General features: G+C 40.7%; 1 protein-coding gene across 6 annotated transcripts in view; it reads right to left on the reverse strand.

Moving 5' to 3' along the window:
- Window positions 1-7,725: 7,725 nt before the first annotated feature.
- The window catches only part of LOC119660607, a 586,737-nt gene continuing 567,822 nt past the window's right edge, over window positions 7,726-26,640 (reverse strand). For 5 of the 6 annotated variants that reach the window (XM_038069301.1, XM_038069296.1, XM_038069298.1 and 2 more), the window contains 3 exons: window positions 23,383-23,561; window positions 23,114-23,317; window positions 7,726-16,944 (listed from right to left, as the gene is read on the reverse strand). In XM_038069301.1, the coding sequence (XP_037925229.1) occupies window positions 16,198-16,944; window positions 23,114-23,317; window positions 23,383-23,561 (1,130 nt within the window). In that variant the 3' untranslated portion in view covers window positions 7,726-16,197. The remainder of the gene's footprint in view (window positions 16,945-23,113; window positions 23,318-23,382; window positions 23,562-26,640) is intronic. The other variant, XM_038069297.1, reaches the window with a different exon arrangement.

Here is a 26,640-nt window from a genome sequence, read left to right on the forward strand (position 1 = left end):
GAGTACTTAGCCCGCCTATAACAAAATGCGATCGCGAGAGCTCTTGTGCCAGACAGGTGTAAATGCCTGCAAGATTACGGCTTATAGGAGGCCATGTTTCCAAATTCGGCATACCCTACAAATCGCATTTCCGAAGCTGCGAAGAAGAAGAAGAAACCCTCATGCACTTGCTTTGCGATTGCCGCATTCTATCTATAACCAGGCTACGGACATTAGATAAACCATTCTTTGAGGACCTCACAAAGATCTCTGGCTGCAGCTTGGGAAAGCTGCTTCCCATGGTGAATACTATGGGCTGGCTCTGAAGATCTGCGCCGGCTGGACTCTACCTCCTTGCTTTTGTTACAGCATTGATGGTGTTAGAAGTTAGTGGCATCAAAATGGCGTACCGCAAAAGCCGGATCGACATTCATGCTGCTGGTGCAAAAGACGAATGTAGAAGTTAGTAAACTGGAAAATGGTTTTTATTTGGTAAGAGAACGTATAAATAAATTCTATGAGTTAATCAAGAAGAAACAAAATATCCACCAACATATCATGCATCCGATATAGAGCATTTAGTATTTCTATACGTGAGCACTAAGGGAAAAAACACGCAAGCGTCAGGTGGCAGTCATACAAGAAACGCAAGTGACTCCTTCTCAACCTAAAATAGGTATTAGCAAACCATTCGGTGCCTAGGAAATGGCCATTGAAAATTCTGGGAAAAGATACGATTATAGCCTGAGAATCAGCAAAATGGGAAGAAGCGGCAACTTGTAAACCCGAACAATGGACAAAGGTGGGCAGGAAAGAGCGGCAAAAGGACAAAAAGGAAATCTGTTCGGTTATAATCATTATTTTCAAAGAAGGAAATATGTCCTATGTTGATATTCTTCAGAAAGTTAAAGCGAATCCAGAATAATTGACTTGGGTGGTAATATGAGCTTCATCAACCGAATGCGGAAAGAGGATCTAATGTCGGAGCGAAATAAATTCTGCAAGAAATCAGCGGTGAGTTGTTTCAGTCAAGTGAAGGTGCCAGATTAGAAGACAGAAGTAAAAGTCCAAAACCAGGAGATAGTAATTGAGTGTAGGATGTAGGCCATGTAGGGGTATACAGAACGCTAGGATCGCGCGACGATTGCCAACTAAGTATTCTGGTCGATTGGCTAAATTTGTTTTAAATTTGAAGTTTTCACGCAAAAACATAAACTGAAATAACCAGGAGCTGGTGGTGGTTGCCGATGGTTGGTTAGTGAGAGAATCGTTTTCGATCAGTTAGAATTTGCCGATTCCAATGTAAGCAGAACTATCAAGTACTCCCTGCGGCTTAAGAGAGAGGTCACCAATGCTATGTCCGGCATGCGGTTCGCAATGACCTTTCATTCGAATATCACGGCTGAACATGTCTACTATTCGTAATAGACTTCTACGAGTAATTTAGTCGTTAGTACCAGCATATAGGTTGATGTCATCTAACACACACTTGATAGTGTGTCAGCTCGCACTTAGCTCGTAGGCCATATTCGATTGCAAAACCATATCCTCTAGCATCATTCACTAGCACTGTAACACTGATAAAGTGGTATGCCACCATTCCATGACTATCCTGGTACATTGATTAGCCAGATGTGCGGGACACTGTCAAAAGCCTTGGCGTAGTCGATATAGCAACTAACTAGTTGCTTGACCTGCAATTACTGAGTCTCTTTGCAACTTGTATTATTAGTATTAGTATTTCTTAAGAGATCCTTCAGATACCTCAATTTCGGTAATTTTACAGCCACCGCGATATATCGAAAATGGGTAGAAAATTCGGAGAAGAGGGTCAGGTCATCTGATCAAAAATTGTACTGGGGATCCACGATGCATGCTATACAACCTAAACCATTGTGAGACAGCCCAAGGTTTGCTATGATAAACCATTTGAGAGTCAAATGTTGACGTGCTGGTTATCTCCAAACCTTATCGAAATTGCAGTGGTATCTTGTGCTTCACGCGGGTGAGCAGTATGTCCGGAAACGTGGCTATGTAAAAGGCAAGGGATACAGCAATGGCATTCCCGGAAGCATGCTTTGTAAAGGCAATAGTTAACGTCAACGTTGGTCAATTCTGGTCTAACATAACTCCATACCACGTTGGCGGAAAGGATGGTCTGGCGGCTGAATGGACACTACACCGATAATGACCACCAGACTATCATTATCGACATTGGAAACGGAGGAGGCGACAGTCGAAGACGCAAATGAAGTTAAGAAACTTGGATAGCTGGCTGATTCACTGGGGCTTTCGAACAGGAGACATTCCGATCCCAAGGAAACGGCGCTGGAAAAGATCAGGTTGTTATGTTGGCGGGTAACTGAGGCATGTGACTCTACTATGGCGCGACGGCATTTCCATGGAACCAGAAAATCTCTTTACTGAAATCATCGTTGCTGCTAGCGAGTAGACGTTACAAAGCGCAAGAGAATCTAGAAATGGAAAAAAGAATGCCCAGATCTTCGTAGTAGCATTAGACAGGTCATGTGCGAAAAAAGAGGAGTTCCTTCATGCAGCTGTGCCTTGAGGCAAATACGAATCCGTGCGGCGCTACCTACATGGTTGGAATGAGCAAGATTTGTGGGCAAAAGTCACCCATAGTGCTCGTAGCTTTTGTTCAAAATAATTACATTTCTTCAACGATTCAACGTCTCCTCGATTCCCTGGGTTACCAAGGAGGACAAATTAGGATAATTTGAATGTGATTCCCACCAACTCGGCTGCTAAAATCAATCGCATTTTAATCATGCATGATGAAAGGACTGTTTTCTGCCCAGTGGAAGATGCAAACATTATTTCTCTTACCAAAACCTCAAAAGTCTTCCCTTTTTATATCGTCCTATGTTTTAGGCAGCCGGGGGAAGGTGTTGGAGGGGGCAACAGGTTGCTTCCGGTGGCCTATCGGAACGGTAGCGTGGGTTTCGGCAACCCCGTTCTACGGTTGATACTGTAGCAATGGTGAGAAGACCAGATGTTAAGAGTGGCTTTATTTTGACTTAGCTAAACAGGACGTACCTTCTTACTTAACACGAGTAATTGAAAATTATCTCTCGGAAAAATTTTTCAGTATGAGGTGCACTAAAAGAATACATTGTGGCAACAGGTGTTACCCAAGGTTCCATATTGAAGTTCCCGCTGTACTTGGCCTTCGTGCACTAGAAGAGGCAACGTTAATTGGTTGTGCAGACCATCTGGCGGTTGTAGTCATGAAGCACCCCAAGGTTCCTGCTCTGCTTGATCTTCACGCGCTAGAAGGAGCAAAGTTAATTGTGTTTTCCAGGCCACACGTTAATTTTTGCTGGTTTAGTCATGAAGCACTCCGAAGACGTGGAACTTTACTGAAGGTTTCACCTTATTATGTACTTTATGACATCAAATTGTAATTACGAATGGTTAAATTGGATCGGGCAGACGAAAAAAACGGAGCCGATGGTTTTTACCAATCGCACGAAAAACAATTTTGTCAAAATCCGGGTTGGTAATAACGACGTCATTTCAAAATTGATCGTTAGATATCTGGGGAGGGGGGTGAAATATTGTCGCCAGCTGCTTATCGCAGGTAGGTGAAATCCATCCTTCTATACGCGGCTTCTGCTTAGGCAGAAGTACTAGACAATATAAACCAGAGATGGGTGAGTTCGACATACCAACGAATCGAGCTGAGGGTATGCAACTCATATAGGATCCTATTGGGTGGGTCATCGCGGGACCGACTCTGTTATATCTTCTAGCGAATGAGGCACATTATCTCTACCGGAGAAGGAGAGAGCAGAGAGCGAAGGTTAAGTGGTGGGCCGAGCGAAAACACGGAGAATTGGATAACGCGCTAATACAGTCCGTTGGTTCAACAAGTCTGTGAATAAGAAAAGCACAGGGAGGAACCGCACCAGGCGCGGAAATTTCACCAACAAATCAGCAGGATGAAGCCTTATACACCACGATGCTCATCCTGCCGAGACAAAGAGTGAAATCGGGTTTCCGACAGAATGGGCATATTGGAGCGATGGGTTGAGTATTTTGATGAGCTACTGAACAACCAACTGAAGATGACGGACAAATACTGCCACCACCAAGTATAGAAGAAGCAGTCCGTGCAATTCATCGGCTTAATAAATCATAAGCCGCCAAGAAGCCGATGGAATTACAGCCGAATTAGTTAAATATGGAGGGAGATATCACACAGTGCAGCAATTATAGAGGTATCACGTTGCTGAGTACGATCTATAAGATATTCTCCACTATCTTGCTAGGCCGGATAGCTCCATACGCCCAGGGCATCATTGGCCCATACCAAAGAGGTTTCACTCCAGGCAAATCAGCAGCAGATCAGATTTTCTCTCTGCGGCAAGCGATGGAAAAACTGTTGGAATATGGACATCAGTTGCACCATCTATTCATCGATTTTAAAGCCGCCTATGATAGCATAACCAGGGTAAAACTGTACACGGCCATGAAAGAATTCGGTATCCCAACGAAATTGGTAAGACTGACTAGGCTGCCCCTGATCAATGTGCGGGGCCAGATAAAAGCAGCAGGATCACTCTCAAGACCATTCGACATCAACAACGGTCTACGACAAGGGGAAATGAATCATGGGTTGTAGTGACCGCGGCTGCGCGACAGGAGCGGAATCTCATTCGGCTCTAAACAATGCATTTAATAGTGTGCAATTGCCTTAAGGTTCGCCGCAGATTGCACATTATTGAATGCATTCGAGCGAATTGATCTTGACAAGAGGCGAATGATTTGCCGCAGGCGCATGCGCATGTTGCCGCACCATTGCCTAGCGAGTGAGAAAGGCTATGTAGCGGGAATAGAAGCGGTGCACGAACAAAGAACGCGGAAAGTGTTGCTTGGTGAAGAAGCGGTGCGGAGGAAAACAAGGAGGAGTGTGGCTGAGTGAGGAGAACGGTGCTAGAAGTTCATAATGGTCATGAACATTCCTGAAATTAATTTATAATATGGATTAGAAAATGAGTTTAGTTCATTATATATGAAATATTTTATTTTGTGAAATATGAATATAAGTATTTGAATTGAATTAATTTGAAAACGTTGCGCGGAAAAATAACCGGGGGTTGGATTTTTGGCGGAGTGGCAGAGGACAAAAAAGTTTTGGGATCGAAGGCAGAAGACAAAGAAGTTTTGGGATCGAAGGCAGAGGAAAGAGAAGTTTTTGGATCGAAGAAAGGGTTGAACGCCGGCTTTAAAGAGTGCATGAAGGATCGTGAGCGTAGTGGAGTGATTTGCCAGTTGCGTTGTGATTCCGTAAGATACTTAAAACTTCACCTCGCCTACTTATAGCGGAACCGCTAGAACAGTTTGTGGAAATAACTGGTTCGATACGTTATTTTATGGATGAGCGGAACTTTCGCTGAGTGAATTCAGTGATTTTGCAAATGTTTGACGGGGTCCATTCCAGGACTATTCGTGGACTTGCTTGCACTCCCTCCTTGAAGTAGACGCGGTGCAGGTTGAACTCTCCCAGAAAACAAACGAAAATCTTGTGTAAATTGAGTTTTCCCACCTACATTTTGACCAGGACGGAATTCCAAACTCAACTTACAAAAGCTCTCGTCCTGTCCTGTTGGAGTCGTGCGTAGGTTGGTAATTCACTACTTTTTGCACAATAAGTTCGAGCTTTCAATTGGAGGACGCACGCAGATCTGGTTTTTGCAGTACTGTCCTCCCCAGTCATTTCAGTTCCCTGTACTGAGGCTTGGAATTTTGATATGTGGATGAATATTCAGTAAAAGTGTTTCGTGTACTTCCTGGCGTCAGGACGACTTCAGTGTGCAGCTGTTCATCTGCATCACATAAAACTAAGGTTACTAGAATAAGAACATAATGTAGAAAGGCGTCCAAGCAATTACTTAAAAATAGTGAGTAAGCAACTTTGAACAAAGTAAACCTGGGTAAGTCATTGTTTTGTTATTTTCCTTTTTTTTCTATGATTTTATTTCTTCAAATTTTACATTTTGTTTATTTTTATTTTCATTTTTTTTGGTTATAATTCATGTCATGAATTATGCTTGAACAACGAACAATGGTGCTTGACTAATCTAATCGTAGTTTGAGGACTTCCTCTCTTTCGTTCCTCCTTACTCCCGCGGAATTTCTATAAGGGACATCCTCAAAGTGAATAACTGGCCTGAGGATGTCGAGGAAGGGTGGGAACCTCAGAGGCCGCGCCTCATACAAGATCTGAGGCGGAAGAGACAGCAATTGAGACGGTGATCCGTCGTGGATCTTCCCCTCCTTGATCGCGGCACTCGGGCCCGGAGACTTACGGCATCCTACGCATCGGAATAGACACGTTGGTTTTTAGTAATGAAGCGTGAGGGATCAAAGCGCTCAAAGGACCCCCCCCCCCCCCCCACATTCCCGAGCCTGGCTAGCACAGAGGCGTGCAAGAACGTGTCGACCGAGCACTTTGATAGAGCTTCAATCTTTGTGGGCGGACCTTCACGGTCAATTTAGTCAATTTGTTTAGATTTTTGGGATAGCTCTGCCCTCTAGGTCGTTATCGGCCACTCAGGATGATCGACCTGATCTCCTATTTCCACTATTAGCATTACAGGGTCTTCTTTAACCTGGCCCTCGAGAAAGTGATCCGTGATGCTGAGGTAAATGCAAGAGGTACGATCATTTTTAAGTCCACCCAAGATAGGAGACTACAACTTTCAGACCGTTGACAATTTCTCCTATCTAGGGTCGAAAATCACAACCGATAACAGCTACGATGATGAAATCCGCGCAGGGTTGTTGACAGCTAACAGACTCTATTTCAGCTTACAAAAACTGTTCCGCTCGAAACGTCTCACCATAGAGTCAAAGCTCTTACTGTACAAGACTATGATCTTGCCAGTCCTTACGTATTCCTCGGAGGCTTGGGTTCTTAGCATGAAGAATTGGCCGCGTTCGAGAGAAGAATCCTCCGAAGAATTTTTGGCCCGATTCTGTAGCCTACACAATGACGAAATCTATGAGCGATACCATGGTCGTCCGGTTGTGGATAAAATCCGGCTCAATAGGTTACGGTGGGCGGGTCATTTAATCCGTATGGATGAGGATGATCCCACCCGGAAAGTCTATAAGGGCAATATCTACGGTAGAAAAATAAGACGAGGCAGACCCTGCCTAAGATGGAGCGATAGCGTAGGTCAGGACGCCAGACAGCTTTTGGGGATATCGAATTGGTGAACCTCGGCGCAAACCCGGATACCGGCTGTTGCGCCGTTGATGATGATGCTAATACAGTTTCTCACAGGGCGTGGTTTCAAGAAGTATTTGACTCGGTTCGAATTAGAAAAGTTCCTCGATGTCTAGGATGTGCCACTATACCCGAGGATCGAAGCATGTTATGTTCCATTGTTCGAGTTTGGCGAATGAAATAGAGAGGTTGAATGACAACCTCAACGTATTTATCAGACCCCATAGTCTCATGGTGAAAGATGTTTAGGTCGGAAGGAAACTGGAGTACGGCATAACCGTAATACAAGAAAGACTGCAAGAACTAAATCGAGCCCGGAAAGCACAACAGAGGCGCTATTTAGTCGTGTTGGTATAGATCAGGGCCCTCTTCACGAATTAATATGTCCATCAATAAACAAAATTTTCTCCATGCGACACAAACTACATAAGGGAGGAGGGAAGAGGTATCATGAGACCAAACGAAACAGATTTAAAAAAACAACATCTTAATTATGTTAAATTTTTTCTGTAATAAGAATATATTGACTTATCCATTACAAATAACAATATTTGCTTCACTATTCCTCTAACAGCATTGGAGGATATTTTAAGCCTTAACTGAAGTCCACTAGTAACTTGTAATTTTATAATAATTGGATTACTAAAGATACATTCACTTTGTTGGTTTCTTAAGTAAGCACTTCTCATCTAATACTCCTCGTTAAACTACATTTTATCCTTTCCTTATCGTTTCTTCTTGTACATGAATGGACAAATCATTGATTGCTGATTCTTTGTAATTTACTGTATTTTATCTGAGTGTATGGTAATATAAAATATAATTCTTATTTGCTTTCTGCTCTTCAAGATACTTTCATTTATATATTACTGCTTGTAAGCTACAATTTACTTGTGTAAATCCTTATCGACTCTTTCATGCAACTATAGTAGAAATTTGTAGATTCTTTATTGCTATTTCAAGTATTTTTGGAGTTAAATATTGTTGCTTTGCGTAAAATCTGAAAATGTCTAGCAATTTTATCTTCGAATGCAAAAAATAAGCTGTACATATTATTTTTACACACCCTTCGCTAAATACTGCCATTAAATATTGGACTTTTTACACCTTATTCGTCTGTATTTGTTAAATATAAGTTTTGATCTAGCATTCGATTCCTATATTTAGTTCGCATAGTTCAATTTTTATTGCAATATCGTTTAGGCCTATCAATGTATTTCATTCGAACCCTTCTCTATTGTATCAGGAAGAAAGCACTGTCCCTATTACTGTAGGCATGCACCCGGAATATTATAGCTAAAGAACGTTTATTACGAAATGCTAAGGGCCACAAGGGCTTAAGTTGGTAGCAGACATCTTTGATAAAAATTTTCAGACGGCTGATGATAAAGTAAAGAACTGTACTCAGAACTGGCACATCAATTTGGAAGAAACTACACTAATTTCGAACTGTCGTGATACCATTCTCTCGTAATCATCACGTTAAGCAGTAATCTCCCAAGCTTTGATGAAAGAGACTGGTTTCACCAATTGACGATCCCCCCAAAAGAAAACTGAAAATTAAACTCACAAAATAAAAAGTTGACCTGAAGAATAAAAAACTCTGTTCGTTTTTTTGTCACTAATTTGACACAACTGACCCTCTATTGACGCAGAGTTTGAGCGTGATCTGTCCTTTCGAACATCATCAATAGTTTGATTTTGTCAATTCATCTTAAGTAGGTTTTACAATGGTTAAAAATATGGGGCGGTCAAGGATAGTATATGTCCCATAGCGAAATGTGGGTTGATACTCACGATGGAGAGTGAAAACTGGGAAACACTCACTGAACCGACACCAACAACTCTACTACCAAATTCTCTCTCTGGCTCTACGTGGTGATCGCTGGGAATTCTTTCTTAATGAAACCTGCAAACAGAGAAGGATGAAGACGAGTGCCTAAAAACGACACAACTTGTACCAACTGGCCCTCCAGATTGGGATTTGGGTAAGGCTGACAGTTCTATACGGAAAACTATAGCTATGAGGCCACGCAAGGAGCCTCGCAAAAAAAATGGACCAACGATTTACGCATTTTCTCATGAACATGGACTCCTTGTTATCAGGTTCAAAAACATAAACAAAAGGTAGGAAAAGTGCATAGTACTAAGTGCTTGTGAGGCAAATTTTGAAATATAAGCCTCATTAATGGTCACATCCCTAAGAAGGAGAGGGCAGAGTCGCAGGAGGATACCTTCTAATACACAGTGGAATGAATCTTCGGGTTGGATACCAAAATTATACTTGGAAATGTTGACAAGCAATAGGTCGGCTCCCATAGCTTGCATAGAACTACCAATGACATTGGACTACAGATTATCAAACTAGCAGAATCACATGCAATCGCCTTTGGAAATACGTAGTGTGCGAAGAAAGCGGCCCACAACCATACGTGTGCTTCTCCAGTTGGAACCACTTTCAACTGAATTAACCACGTGCTAATCGAACGCCGCCACCTCTCAGCCTCGATGAACGGCCAAAGCAGATTCGGACCACTATGACCACGTTGACATGTTGCACCTGTCTTGAGGATGAATGTAAGCTAGGCAATGTTGTAATATCAAAAAGCGCGGCCACGCACAGACACCTATCACGAACTCCATCGGCCGGGGAAGCAACTTCACAGGCGGCAAAAGGAAGCTCGAGAGAACCAACAGATCTATCAACTCGAGAAGTAGAGGGAGTAACCGCACTGGGCGATGCTCATCCTGCCGAGGTAAAGAGGGAAATGTGAATTCCGACCATATGGGCATATCGGACCGAGGGGTTGAGCATATCGATAAATTGGTCAACAACTAGGAGATCGGCGAGTTAGAGGTCCCGCCACTAAGCATGGATCTAAGTCACCACGAGGCGATGGCATTACAGCCGAATTCGTTAAATATGGAGGCGGCGACCAACTACATCAAACGGTTCGCCAACTTATCTTCAAGGCAAGAAGGCAACATGCAGGAGAATCAAATCGAGTTTCTAGGCGGCACGAAGTAGCTAACTGTGCATGTTTCCCTATCTTATGCATTACCTTCGCGGTATTAACTCCATAGAAGAACAAGCGCAATGTTTTTCTTTCATCAGACAAAAACAAGCAATGCGCCGGGAAATTAATTTCCTGTATGCAGTTTCATTGGCTTAAGGTTTATGACAGAGAATCAATATCTAATGACTGCCAACGAGACATTATCTGTCCCATATATATCAGGGGGTGCAGCAATTGTAGAGGTATAATGTCGCCGAGTATCATCTATAATATATTTTCATTATCTTGCTAGGCCGGAATATCATCGGCACATACCAAAGAGACTTCACTCCAGGCACATCAACAGCAAATCCGATTTTCTCTCTGCGGAAATCGATGGAAAAATTGTTGGAACATGGAAATCATGGACATAGTGTTTGGATGGGTAGATGCCCTAACACAGTCTCTTTGTTTCAGTTTCATTATCTTCACACTTAACGCTGTACAAATGATAAGCTCACAGCAGCGAGACAAATACAAGACAAACACAGACACCCATAACGACTAGGTTTCGAACCCAGAGGCGCTCTACCCCGTCAACCATTCCGCTATCCAATGATAGCATAGCCAAGATAAAACTGTACACATGAGAGAAATCGGCGTCCAAACTAAATTTATAAGACTGACTTGCCAACGCGCGAGGCCAAATGAAAGCTGCAGAATCACTCTCGAGACCATTCACCACCCTGGAAAATATGATTGGTGATGCTGATGTAAATGTGACAGGTAATGTGCTCCTCAAGTCCACCCAACTACTGGTCTATGCTGATATATATATGGTGGTAACGTCAGCACCAGAAATGAAAGAAACATAAAATAGCGCTGGTGCAACTTTCCAACCGTTGATAATTTCTCCTATCTAGGATTGAAAATCACAACTGATAACAGCTATGACCACGAAATCCGCGTACGGTAGCCAACAAAGCCTATTTCAGTTTACAAAAACTGTTCTGCTAGAAACGTCTCACCATAGAGTCAAAGCTTTTACTGTACAAGACAATGATCTCGGCAGTCCTCATGTATTCCTCGAATATTTGGGTTCCTAGTACTAAAATTTGCGAACTCTTAGCCGCGTTCAAGAGAAGAATCCTCCTCCTCCCTACAGAACGATCGACGATTCCCTTGTCTATATAACATTAAAATTGATGGAAAACGCCACGACTGTCTAGTTATGGATAAAATCAATATCCGGTAACCGCGGACAAATTCAGAAGCTAAACTCGAAAGTCCTAAGGACAGGAAGTCGATATAAGGACTAGTAGGCCAGATCTCTATAATCGGCAAGGGTATTGATGAGACAAGTTTACGGTGGGAAACAAACCGCCATCAGCAGTCTGCCAGTGGAGGCAGCTCTTAAACTGTTGGCAGCAGATAAAGTAAGAATAGGCTGGGTTACGTGTTGTCCTAGCAAGCAGGTGGCATTGAAAAGCAACTTTAGATGCCTTGGCTTCGGTAACATCACGAAGGCATGTAGCAGTGTGGATGACAAGCCGAAGGAATGCAGGAGGTGCAGAGCGGAGGGCCACAAATCAACCTAAACCAGTGCCAGCCGACACAAGACTTACTTTCGCAAGTCATTCGCGAGAAAGACGTCGATTGACCGTAATCACAGCCATATCGAAATCACAGTGACATTTAGGTCAAACAGCGCTACGAACTTGGGGAGAACACGCCTTTCAGGCAATAACAAAGCACCCGGTGGGTGCATCAAAGCGAAAGTGGAAAGCAATCCACATGTACAGGAAAGCCTGACAGTGAAGGTCGAGACACGGAATGAAGAAAACTGCGGGGCAACTTCCCAAGAAGAAAAGGGACTGCTTCAAACAGTTGTGCAAAGACATCCACGTAAATCCTATGGTGGGGTTTACAGGGTGGTAGTAAAAAGGCTACGAAGACGACCTCAGGTGACCTGCCCGTCCCTTTTGAAATAAATTGTTACCACTCTGTTTCCTCCCTAATAAAATAGCGAAAGGCGAACGGCCAACGAAAGCGTGGTACTTCCGGTTACCGTGGAGGGGCTGTGGGAAATATATGGTAAAATCAGCGACAATAAGTACCCAGACTGTTAGGCATTGTCGAAAGTGTCAATGGTATGTCGGAGCGCCAATATGGAATTCGGTGCGCTTACTCTACGGTCGTTACAATAAGCACGGTGACGTGTTGACACTGGATGTCAAAAATGCATTCAACTGGGCAACTAGAGCCAACTGAAGTCCCAAGTTACACCCATCATCCCCATCAACGAGCGATTGTGAGTGTTCCAAATGCTAAATTTTTCAAGGTCTAGCTCATCAATGCCAATGCTTCCACGGAAGACAATGATGAAGCAATGAACGATAGATTTTATAACAACACTGCCCCCGTATAATGCTAAAATATTGTTTGAGAAGTTTGACATCGAATTCGGAACAGTCTTCATGGAGTGAGTCATTACAGCGGAAGGGCCTCCTTATATTGTATAGCAATCAGCGCAACATGATTCCCACATCTTCAAATTCATAATCGAAAAAAGTGGGTGTGACAGACAAATCGACATCGACGATTTTGGAGGGAGTTGAAGCAAAAATTGAAAATTTACTTCACGTCCTTAATCTTACTTTACATTGTTCTTTAATTTTTCTGTAAAATTTTCTGGAAATCCTGCAAAAAGTTTTCATACTCATTATATACAACTGTTGATGTCTAGGGGTTGAGTTTTCTGGGAGTAGAGTTGTAAACGTAATTTTTCTTAGGGTGAAAACATGGGGGGATGGCGATGTTAGCGACAAACAAGACCCCGAAAACACACAAAAGATACGTCACCGCTCAACTATGCACGGTTTCAACGTGTCGCGTTTTCTTTTCCTTTTCAACGCTTCACTCGCCAAATTAAATTTTCAGCCTTATCCGCTGTTAAGAAAGCTAAAATTTGAAGCCATATTCTCAGGAGATGAAGAAATTCAATTATCTCACATCCATGAACGAACGATTGTTTGGGATTTGCATCAGATTATCAGATTTTTCAATACTAACCACATTTCCATACTATCCAGTTTAAGTTAAAAACAACGGAGTCAAAGAAAATTTTTAAAATAGACTGGATTCGATTCACTATTCCTAAATGAGATATTATATTTCAAACCAAAAATCGGGAACGATAAACACTCAGAGAAACAGTTGGTGGATGCGGTTTCCCTGGTATATTGAATGAAAATGGGCAATGCTTGATAAGGTTTGCCTATAGCAGAAACCTGATCAAGGTACTTCTCACATAAACTGATCTCCTAATTGTCTCACATTCAACGAGATAGACAGATTCTTATCTGGGGATAATGGTTCTCTATCATATATATATCTCTATCATATCATACATATCTCCCTTTCCCTTCTTCTTTGGCCTATAACCCGGTCGGTAGTAAGGCCGCGTCACAAGGATCGACTTCGCCAGATGTAGTCGAGAATTTTTCAAATTACCGTCTAACATATCAGGCGGATTATAAGCTCGATATTGCAGCAAGAATCCGTGAGACCCTAAAAAAATTGAGAAGGGCGATTCAGAATAAAATCAGGGGCATGCCGACAAAGGGAGCTGCACGACGATGCAACCGCTAAACTCGTTTAAATGGAACGGTCCTAACCGCCTCCCCCCGTGCGTTCTTCCTTCTCAGCCCTTTTCCACAGAATATATTTCGCCGAGAAAAATAATGGACAAAAACCATAGATTATGTATCTTCAGGGACAAACATCATCATCATCAAATAGTATTACTATTTCACATTTCTCCAATGTCTCCTATGTTTCTGATTGTAGATAAATCTACCTATAAATGGAAAATTGACGTAATCCTTTTATGAGTTGCAGTCTCTAGATTTTTTTTTTACGACACAACGATCGGAAATTCAAATGTATTTGAAGTAATTGAGATCCTGGACACTGGAGAATATTCAATAAAATTGTTGGGAAGAATATATTGCTGGAGTTCAAAATTGCATGCATATACTTTATAAAGAGCTTGTTCCTTTATTAACGATCATCTCTTCCGGGAAATTAGAAGTTGGACTCCTCTTATTTTATTTTTCTACTTTTTATTGTACCTTTCAATGCATACAATACTTTGGACTCTTGATATGACCTTCCTCGTTTAATACCAAGTGGAAATCACAACAAAATAATTTCAACGAATACAAAGTGAAAAATGCAGATTCGGGGTATACCGTGTTATATGTGGTCCCTCAACTATGTCTGTGATTTGAATAGTTCCGGACGTAAGCTGATACCAACTTTGATGAATTTCTTCTATCCTTTAGTTTTACTGTCCAACGAACATGATTCCATTTTATAATTTAAAATTGTAGCTTCCATATATTCTAGTGTAGAGCGCTTGAGAGAGGAAACCATATTAGGAAGTTTGCAGAATCGGCTTTTTTTATTGCATAGCAAAGCAAAATGGTCGTTTAGATTTTATGGACGTAGAACCGAGCGATTATGGGGTACAGGATTAGGTTCCACCGACTAGAAGGCAGTCGCCTTATGTCCTCACAAAATTTTGTAGCGTTATCTAAATATAAATATATAAATATAAATACTTGGGGTCAGTCATATGCATCAGTGCATTTCTATTTGTTGTAACTTTATTTTGTTCGTAATTAAGGGTGATAAATGTCTTCATATCCGAAAAGGGAATTTTCCAAACAATTTTTCTAGAAACGTGCTTTTCTCAAAATGAGTTTTTTTTTATTTTGCTAAATTTGGAGCCATAATTCCTTACAAAATTACTCAGAATTGAACCAACATTTGAGGTGATATCATACTTTTAAGAGTGCTTTTTTGCATAATTAATGAAAAAATGATGAAATTTGAAAAAAAAAAATTGACTATTTTCAGCTGCATTGAGGTTCATATTCTTAGAAAATTAGTTAGTAATGTAAAATTAAATGCTTTTTTCTTTCAGATAACAAGCGCGACCTTTCATTTGCTACTGTACCACACGACTATATCTGCTGAAAAAAAATTTAAATCTGCCCTTCGCATGTATGGGGAGCCCCGATTTAAACTTCACCAAAATTTATGTAAGTCGCAGTATGCGTGGGATTCTGGGATCTGTCCATGAAATTTCGCTCGTATGGGTTTAGCCGTTTTGGAGAAAAGTGCGTGTGACAGACAGACAGACAGTGAATCAATTTTAATAAGGTTTTGTTTTACACAAAACCTTAAAAATGCCTTCTAATGTGGTTTCCCTCCTTTAGTGGAAATACATTTTTCATTGTTGTAAATTTTCTCAAAATTGATTACAGATGCCGAATGAGAACAGTCCACAACAATATCCCTAATATTTGCCTTTGCTTCCATTTATTTGTTGCTTGGAATAATTATATTTTTTTCTTGTCGAGGTAACAAACTCATCTTCGTCCGAAATAAATGAAGTACAAATATACATAGACTATAAAAACTAGGGCTGAATTCATGTTAAATAAATAAAATGCTCATTTAAGTTTTTTTATGTATTTTCTCCGTTTCATAATCCATTGTTGTTTTTGTTTGTATTTTTCAATTAAGAGAAAAATAAATTAGAAAAAATTTATTATTTTAAAACAGTATCTAGGAATTACACATATGATAGCAACAGGAAAAAAAACAAACTAAAATTATTATTGAAAGAAAAAGGATACAGTGCCTCTTTCTGATTTGCCCTATACTGTTTTTTTCTGCGTTTTTTCCGTCTGTCTCATTCTCTTTCCTTCAATTTTACTTCTCTCTTCCCGCTATCGCTAAAAAAATTCTGTTGCTGCATGTATTGTACTGGCATTTCCAGTTTCCTCAAATTAATTACATTCGCTGGTTTCGCGCAATGAAGAACATTTTATATTCTATTTGTTTTTGTTGTTTAATTAATATTATCAATTATATTTACTTTTGTTATTTTCCCTTCTATTCGCTAACCATCGCCACCTCTCGGACGTGAACACCGCTGTTTAACGTGGGTTCCGGATGAAGATTGGAGTCCTCAGAACTAAGTGAGTTGAGGTTTTTCTCTGTCTCGTCCTTCTTCAACGACACACAATCCTCAATCAGTTGTGTTTGCGATGATTCCTTCACAGCATCATCCACTGGTTGCTCTTTTGGGAGTGAATCGTCCGCAGCATCGCCCTGCGATTTGTTGACATCAGCATCAATTTCGCTGCTCGGCTCGGTGACTTCATTGGCTTTGTCATCAGCACTTGCGGTGGCAATAGTTCCTCCTTCGCTATCTTCATCTTTCTTTGGAGTGCATACTGCTTCCTCCTTCGCATCCTCTTCTTGGATATCCTCAATTAAGCTACGACTGCCTGAACCTGATGGTGTTCGATTTGAATTGTCCTCGTCATCGGGTGTCCTTGTTTGTAACTTGGGATCAGTGGCTCGTAATGAATGTTCATTGCCACCCATCCCTTCTCCAGTTGGGTTTAAGACCAGATAGAGGAGAATATCTGACAATGAAATGATTCCAATAACTTTTTTGTCGTCATCCACAACTACTAAACGATGAACTTCGGCCCGAACAATTCTTTCCATAATTGTGTAAAGCGTCTCATCCAAATGGCATTTTTGTACGCCTTCGAACCATTCGTTTCGATGTTCATTGGCCTTTCGCAAGGACACATCCAAGTCGTTGTACGTTTTCTCTGCTGCTAAATTCTGAAAGGAAATATTAGAAAACGCTATATTAGATTTGATGTTGATTTTTACGAAAACATTTATTTGAAAGTTTATAAGAGAAAGCTAATTCTCACACGATAAGGCTTGAGTATGTGAGGTGAGTGACAATCACCCCCACCCCATCCAGGAATACTATCAGTATAATCAAAATATGAGTACTTTATAGCAATCGCTTCGCCACCAAGCAAATAGCCAAGCAACAGCCCACAAAGTGAAAACCAGGGTCGATCTTAACCTTCTGTAGCAGTAGAAAAACTTGAAATCAATAAACGAGTCGGAAAATCAGGGTGGCGACCGTCGCTATCTTTATCCAATATGGGGAAAAGGACAAAGCGGGGCTGCACTTCATATATAGATATCTAGCTTCCTCGCACATCAGATGAAAATACCTTCAGAAGGTGTTCGGTGAAAAGTAGCCTGGGAGCCATACTTAGATTCCAAGATCCTGCGAGAATCGCAAGCGGGAAGTAGTCTGAATAAACGTTTCTGAGGATAGTACAATGGGCCTATTATATAATGCCTGAGTACTTAGAGTTACGGTTCTCCTCATTTTATCAACAATTTTCGATCGTATAGTCTGGGTGATGAATTGCATATACTGTAGCAAATATTTGAAGGAAAAGTTTTAAGAAAAATCGATATACAAAATGAATATAACATCACTGACATGTTTAAGAAACGGAGTACCCCCCTATAGACGGTCCACTAAGGAATAATGGAGGTATTATTGCAGTCAACAACCTAGGTAGACTTATAGAAATTCCTGGACAAAATCAAAAAGATTATAAAGTTAATAATCCTCACCACCAGGTCAGTCACAGAAGGCGGTTGGTTTCAGGGGTATTTTCGGCAAACCCATTGCCCCTTAGACTACTATACAGCAAAAACTGGAATAAGAGAAGAGGAGGAGACGGCCTCATCAAATTTTAGACGACCTTGGAAAAGTTTTCTTCAACAAAAAATCTGCAGTCTCTACCTCTGCAAAATGTTCTCAGATTCGAAAAGGCGGTAGAATAGGCGATTCTAGGGGATAGTGCAATGAATCAAATAAAAGATCTGAGTGCTTAGCGCTACGGCTCCCCCTAACTTCTCTTTCTAACCAACCAAGCCATAAATTAAAAGAAACATGGCAGACCATTATGAGAAAATCATGGGCCAAACCTTAGCCTCTAAGTTTTGTACCAAATGTGCCTAACCTCAAGTCTGAAAGTCATCAAGGTTGCTCATTCCGCCTATTCCGGTTTCAAACTTCAATCTTCGTTTGGTGAATGAAGACGACACGAATTTCTGAATTTGTTCCCTGATAGGTTTTAGGTACACTTATTTGTGGCCTCTGTTCAGTTTCATTAATTTTCACTTAGTTACTTTTAGACACAAGTGTTTCTATATCAAAATCCAATCCTGCTTGTTGCTTATTAAAATCGGGTTACTGTCTATCTGTCGGTCCGTCCATATGTCTGTCACCCACACTTTTCTCGAAACGGTTACACATGACATGAAATTTGGTAGGAACTGGAGTGTGTAACATCGCTCTGCGTTGAGTTTAAGGGAGGTCTCCATACATGCGAAGGGGTCCAATCTTTTTTTCACCGAATATAGTCATAACGTTACGATTATTATTTTTCAAAATTGTTCGGACATTTGATGCAAAAAGGGAAGTACGGAAGCTAGAAAGTGATAATTTTTCCACGGACTCTCCAAAGTTATCAACCCACCCGCATCCAAGTCTAAAAACAAAAATTCCAGAGCTGCATTATACGTTGTTTAGGCTCTGAATTACCGCCCAATACAGATTTCAGCTCAAATCAGGTTAATAATAGTATATTACCAGATTTTTTAGAAATTAGACTGCAGACCCTCTTAAGTTCACCCTACCATCATATAATAGTAAAGAAATACAGTAATGTAGGCTATAATATAGAGTACGATATCAAGTTTTGTGTAAATCGCACTGTTAAGCCAAAATAGTCACTTTTGGGCCTATTTACTGCAATATATATATGTAAATGTCCACTCCAAACTTATCTAAGAAATACGCAAAACCTTTCATACCCGAAATGCCTTGCTACTGCTTTACCACGTGTTTATCTTTCCCTTCGTTAAGATAATGTCGAAGATGCCGTTTTTAAGGTTTTGTGTGAAACAGAACCTTATTAAAATCGATTTAATGTCTTTCTGTCCATCTGACTGTCTGTCTGTCACTCCGAGGAAATTGAATGTGACAGACTAAACCGATTGTCACGAAATTTGGTGAGAACATGTGATTTGTGTGTCCCTTTACATACAGCAAGTGAGATCTTTTGTGTTTGGATTTAGGGGGGAGCTCGTCATATATGCGAAAGGGAGGAGCAAATTCTTTTTTTCACAGAATATGGTCATGTGAAGTATCATACGTGTGTGTGCTTTCGAAAGCGTGCTCCAAAAAGTGAAGTGTGAACCTATCCAACCGAACAATCTGAAAAAATGAAAGTGATGTACCTATACAAAATCCAGGGCTCAAAATACATCCCATTTCGAAATAAAGCTAATAATAGCATATTAGCATATTTTAGAAATTTTCTTGAGCCCCCGTTAGTTCATTCTAGAAATACGAAATTTGAGTAGCGGACTCACGAGCACTCATCAACTGAAACCAGTCTAGGTGTAAACCTGGTGCTTTCGAACAATAACTCATGTCGTTGTCGAGTTTTGAATTAAATGAAACAGAGTAAAATGCCATCCGTAGCTGGCTTCAGTCGCAGGTCTCCTTAGGGTGGAGGCGAGAAGCAGCGTCTAATGTGGTCTCCTCCACTTTGCGATCGAAAACGACCAGTCTCAAATTTCTTTTTGGATAGTGTTCCATCCAGATGGATGTATAGCTACGTTAGTACCAGCGGTATTCAACTTTTGTACTTATATATGTTCATACATATGTCTGCTTTGGTGCATGCAGCAAGGTGGAAATATTCACTGTACGGGATCTTATCAAAAAATTCCAGGCCTTTTCGGTTCGGTTCGGCGCTCTTTTTTTCCCGGGAACCTTCCTGAGCGTTTTGTTGCTGTAACCATCTCTAAACCAATTGTTTTAGTGAAGTCTGTTTTTCGTTTTCTCCGTTTTTTGTCATGGACGTGAACGATGAGCAATGTGTTTTCGAGCAATTTTGCGTTAAATTGGGCAAAGCCTCATAGCAAATTTTCAAATGCTGCCTGGTGATGAAGTGATGAGTCTTTCACGGTGTCACGAGTGGTTTAAACGGTTCAAGAAAGGCAAAACATCAACAAAAGATGACCCTCGTTCAGGAACTCCTTAATCTCAATTGACGACTTTCATGTGGCCAAAGTGAATGACTTTGTGCATATCAATCGTCATTTGACGATTCGAGAGATGGCAGAGGAGTGCGACATTTGGATCATGTTGGATGATTTCCACCCAAAAATTGGAGATGTGAAGGATTGCAGGAAAGTTCATTCCACGACTGATGACAGAGGATCAAAAAGCTCCTCTTCTGGAGGTTTGTCAAGAGCTCTTGAAAATGACCAATGCTAATGGAAACTTCTTGAAAACTATCATTCATGACGACGGTGGAAGTCAAAAAATTTACCAGGACCAAAAAAAGCTCGCCAGGTGAGATGAACCGCTAAAGTGATGCTCACTGTTTTCTTCGATTCGAAGAGTGTCATCCATCATGAATTCCTCCCATAAGTTGATATAATCAATCGTTATCGATACCTCCAAACCCTGAAAACTTTATGCCAAAAGATTCGTCGGAAGAGGACAAAATTGTGGGCAACAGGCGAGTGGCTTTTCCACCACGACAAGCTACCTTGTAACACCGCGCTCCTCATTCGCAGGTTTTTTGCCAAAAACGCGATGACCACCCTTCCTTATCTCCCTATTCTCCTGACCTAGTTCCGTGTGACTTCTAGCTGTTCCCAAAACTCAACTACTTAGCGGTTTCAGACGATAAAGGATATCAAGGAAAAACGCGTCCATGAAAGAACAAGGTTCATAAGATGAACCCAAAACCTTTATACCTAAAGCGCCCAGTTTCGGGTATTCCGACTAGTTCGGGTATTTCCGACTAGAAATCTGACTTCTATATTGCTACAATATCTCCTAGAAGCTTTTAGAAAAAAAAATATACGAAACAAAGAAAAATGACGATGAATCTATTGCTTAAGACGAATTTCCTAATAAGAAATATAAAAACTATCATTAACCAATCCATGAACATTTTTTTGAATTACAGGTATGCTTCAAGGAGTCAATATTTCTTAGGTTTCAATGAACGTAGTTCGCAGTCACTAGTGAAAATTGTGGCATGAATCCAAACCTTCGGGACTCACGGACGTTCTCAAGCTGCATCATGTCACCCATTCATTTCCTTGTTTCACAAAAAGTCACGGTGAGTCACGTCACCTCACCAAGTTGCGTCTCAACTTGCTCCCGGCTTAACATCATCATCATGAATATCTGCCAAGTAGGTAAGCATTATTCAGGCATTTGAGACGTGCCCGAAAAACAATTTGTCAAAACGAAGAAATATTTGGGTAAAAAATTGGTGGATTTTGCATCACAATTATATATCGTCACACTATGGACTCACTATTCGAAGATTTTCGATCACGGTATGAATGTTTCCATCTTATAAAACACCTGCGCACTCTACGCATTTGCAAACTAGTTTTAATGATGTTCAAATTCACGGAGAAGAAAATGGTAGCTTTGAATGGTACCGTGATTCAATTCAAGAAACAATAGGACAATAGGCAAGAATGAGGTCATGAATATTATCAAGACAAAATAAGAAACATTATATATTGAGAGTCCTTTTCTTCTTCATTGTAGTCATTAGGACTATGAAATTGGAGAATGTAGTCGTTGAACGGAGATAATTGGGAGATGCGTATTGAATAAAGTCAAAAACTTTAATCGACACACACCTCCCAATGGTTTCGGTTCAATGATCGCGTCCACTCAGGCAATTTCTCAGTTTCCTAAACTTTCCCTTTTCGCTACTCCCACGTTGCTTGTTCGTTTCTATAATCTAATCACCATAGAGTGGAGCAGGAGGCAAAAAAAAGTTAGAGTCGAAATGGAAAAAAATATGAAACACGTCATAATATTGTGGCTTTGCTGTTGACCAATTTGTTACAGGTCTGCTTTCTGTTCCAGCTGGACCTGTTTTCTTTCCAGCAGCTACTCAGCATGTTTCCAGTTTTATTATATCCTCATTCGAAATTCAGTGTCAGTAGGATAAAAGTCGCGAATAATAATGGTAGAGAAATGACAAGTAAATGTCTGTTGACCTTTATCTATGTTGAAACTGAATTTAGATACTGATTCACTTGTAGTCTCGTTGGCCCAAACGTTCACTCCTTAATGTAATCCTGATTGCATTTGCTCATAATTTGTTATAAGCAGAAAGCTAAAAAAATATCAACAGCATAGACCTCGAAATCAAATGGCAAACTACCCAAATTAATAGCTGACTAATAAATACAATAGAAAATGGAGATTCCAACTAAATTGAATAATGAGAACATGTTCTACTTGTTGATTGGTCTACTAATTCGAGAAAAATGAGCTACAGTCTAAGTCTACGTCTGTGATCTATTGTGGGTGTAATTTGGGATTACAGAATGCAGCAATTAAGCATACAGAACTTGAACATTAAACAATTACGCCATGGGAAGAGAGGAAGGGTGTATTCTGTGGTAGGCCAATTGCTTACAAGACAGTAGTTGTACAGACGAAAAAACTGAAGCAGTCTCATCAATATTGAAACACAAAATTACGAACAAATTTTAACACCATGTACTTCAAATAGAAGTAAACATGGGACATCAATGTCGATAATTAACGGAAACTTGCTAATAGAATGGGCGCTTACAGAATAGAAAACAACATACAAATTTGCCCACAGATGAAAAAAATAAAAATATTTTTTTTTTCGTTGCTCGTCCAGTAAAAGGACTAAATTGATATAATAATGTTGCAAGAGGTAGATAGAAGTAATATTAGCCTCAATGCTTCACACAATTTTCGCAAGCACGACAGACTGTATTTGCAACTTTGCAACTAATGTGACACTTATGGATGGATGGATGTCTACAACCCATACACAATTTAAACTCAATACACAATAGCGAATCCAAGAAAACTTACAATAACATCGAATTTTGCATAAATATCAACTAGGCGCCCTTCACTATCAACTAGCGGTAGGGCTGAAACTCGTCGTTCAACAAACTTCCGTAGAGCTGTAATAATGCTAGTTGATTCCGTAGCAGTCTCTATGTTTTCATATGACCCAATCTTCAACTCTCGCAGCGTCTTCTGCATACATGATGGCTTTGGTAATTCATTAATCTAGAAAAGAAAGAACCAATAGAAACAGGACTTCAAAATATATGGAGCACAGCTTTTCTACTTACATATAAAAACAGGAACCTAAGTATTCTTTTATGGGTTAATATGTACAAAACATTTCCTGTCAGCGGATCTATGACTGGCAACCTATGAATCCTGTTGTGGATCAGGGTTTTGATAGCATCGTAAAGTGACGCATCAGGTCCGATACTGACTAAAGGCATTACTTGGTTATGGAGAGCATCTAGAAATAGAAAGAAGAAATAATTAGCATTTTCAATCTTAAATGAACAATTTTAACATAAAAATTTGTTTAAAGTCTACAGCTTCAACTAATCTGGGCCTTATTTAATACCTCACTGAATCCAACGAAAAAGTACATACGCAATGCCTAATCAAAGCAAGGACGACAATAATTAGATTTGTTGTGGCATTGCAACGTTGAATGTGAATCAGGCACGCGAAAGTCTACTCAATACACCTGAGTGAAAAGTTCTGAGACAATACCTCGGTCCATTGGGAGGATAATGGATTGCGAATTAGATACATCCATGGGTATAGTAGACAGGACACGAAAAGGTGATGAACAATAAAAGAATATCCTGGAGACTTCCTGGAAAGTCTCAAAGCAGATAATAGGACAGATTTGATAAAATTCAGAGCTGTCTGCTTGAAATTACAAATTGGAGGACGCGCTCGATGGATGAAGATGATAAGATTAAGGTGAAAATTGATTGAGAACCAAGGATTTTTCTACAAAAGCGCTAAGTTCGAACGTCGCAAAAAGAAAAATTATATTTTGATTTTGAATAACATCACCATCATCAACGGCGCAACAACCGGTATCCGGTCTAGATCTGCCTTAATAAGGAGCTCCAGACATCCCGGTTTTGCGCCGAGGTCCACCAATTCGATATCCCTAAAAGCTGTCTGGCGTCCTGGCCTACGCCATCGCTCCATCTTATACAGACTCTGCCTCGTCTTCTTTTCTACCATAGATATTGCCCTTATAGACTTTCCGAGCTGGATCATCCTCATCCATACGGATTAAGTGACCCGCCCACCGTAACCTATTGAGCCGGATTTTATCCACAACCGGACGGTCATGGTATCGCTCATAGATTTCGTCGTTATGTATGCTACGGAATCGTCCATTTTCATGTAGGGTGCCAAAAATTCTTCGGCGGATTTTTCTCTCGAACGCGGCCAAAAGTTCGCAATTCTTCTTGCTAAGAACTCAAGTCTCTGAGGAGTACATGAGGACTGGCAAGATCATTGTCTTGTACAGTAAGAGCTTTGACCCTATGGTGAGACGTTTCGAGCGGAACAGTTTTTGTAAGCTGAAATAGGTTCTGTTGGCTGACAACAACCGTGCGCGGATTTCATCATCGTAGCTGTTATCGGTTGTGATTTTCGACCCTAGATAGGAGAAATTGTCAACGGTCTCAAAGTTGTATTCTCTTATCCTTATTCTTCCTGTTTGACCAGTGCGGTTTGATGTTGTTGGCTGGTTCGTTTTCGGTGTTGACGTTGCCACCATATATTTTGTCTTGCCTTCATTGATGTGCAGCCCAAGATCTCGTGCCATTCGCCGTCTGATCTATCCGGATAAAGGCAGTTTGTACGTCTCGGGTGCTTCTTCCCATGATGTCGATATCGTCAGCATAGGCCAGTAGTTGGGTGGACTTAAAAAGGAGCGTACTTCTTGCATTTACCTCAGGTTCACGGATCACTTTCTCGAGGGTCAGGTTAAAGAGGACGCATGATAGGGCATCCCCTTGTCGTAGACTGCTGTTGATGTCGAATGGTCTTGAGAGTGATCCTGCTGCTTTTATCTGGCCTCACACATTGGTCAGGGTCAGCCTAGTCAGTCTTATTAACTTCGTCGGGATACCGAATTCTCTCATGGCCGTGTACAATTTTACCCTGGCTATGCCATCATAGGCGGCTTTACATTCGATGAATAGATGGTGCAACTGGTGTCCACATTCCAACCGTTTTTCTATCGCTTGCCGCAGAGAGATGATTTGTTGCTGATTTGCTTGGAGAGAAGCCTCTTTGGTATGGGCCAATAATGTTCTGGGCGTATGGGGCTATCCGGTCTAGCAAGATAGTGTTTAGAGTGGAAGGAGAAGGAGATGGTTTTAGTGGGTAAGAGTCCCACTTAACCATGTGGCAGGAAACTGCGGTAGCTTTTGAAGCTTTCCACCTCCCAACGGCAAAAAAAAGGGAGACAGACAGACATCAACTCCATTCTAATAAGATTTTGTTTCACACAAAACCTTGAAAAGAGTACATTTATTTTTACAGCCAGGAAAAACTATTAAACACGTTGGGAAAGCAGTATATTTGAGTGCAGAATTATTCCATTTGTACGTAGCCCGTTATCTATATGCATTTAGCATGTCAGACTACTCACTTTAGTGTGATAATGATATTCAGTTAGAGTAAATTTACAGGGTAAAGACAAATTTGAGCTACTGTAACTTTGTTAGTAATAGTATGATTTTGATCAAACTTAGTGATAATATAATAATAATCGTTGACGCAATAATCCATATTGGATCAGGGCCTTGAAGTGTGTTAGAGCACTCCATTCAAGACCGTAACGGTACACTACAGTATACTGTAGGAGGCAATGTGGTCAGCATTGCGCTCGCCCGAGATTATTACCCTGATTTGACTCAGGTACTCATTCACAACTGAGGCGACTGGTATCCGACGTCAAATCATGATACAAAACCCACTGCCATCAGTGAGATTTGATCCGCGACCTTCCGTACGACAGCCTTGTGCTTTAACCACTCAGCTATCCGGACACATAAGGATAACATGCTTCATATTATATTCTATACTACTATAAACTTTTATAACTATAGGATAAACTTAAGGGGGGTTTTTACTCAATTTCCCCAAAAATATGGCAATATACTATTATTAACTTAATTTGAGCAGATATCGATATCGAGGGTATGCTGATGTTTGGCCACAATATAGAGGCAGCTTCATGATTTTTTTCAGATTTTGTGGTTCGGTAGTTTCTGAGAATGGGTCCGTTAAAGAAATCATTATTTTGCACCCCTCCCACTCCCCACCTTTCCAACAAATATCAAAACTAAGAACCCCCTTGCATGTATGAGGAGCAACCAGGATATCGCTCACTGCATGTCTGGGCGTTCACACTTCCCACCTTCTCACCAAATTTTGTGTCAGACAGAGAGACGGACAGACAGACATTGAACTGATTTTAAAAAGGTTGACACCCCTTAAATTGCCTTGGACTATTATTTTAAATTTATGTAACTCTTTTTCAATTCTGTTTA

Source organism: Hermetia illucens, chromosome 6 (genome assembly GCF_905115235.1).
Source record: "Hermetia illucens chromosome 6, iHerIll2.2.curated.20191125, whole genome shotgun sequence".
NCBI classification, from domain to species: domain Eukaryota; kingdom Metazoa; phylum Arthropoda; class Insecta; order Diptera; family Stratiomyidae; genus Hermetia; species Hermetia illucens.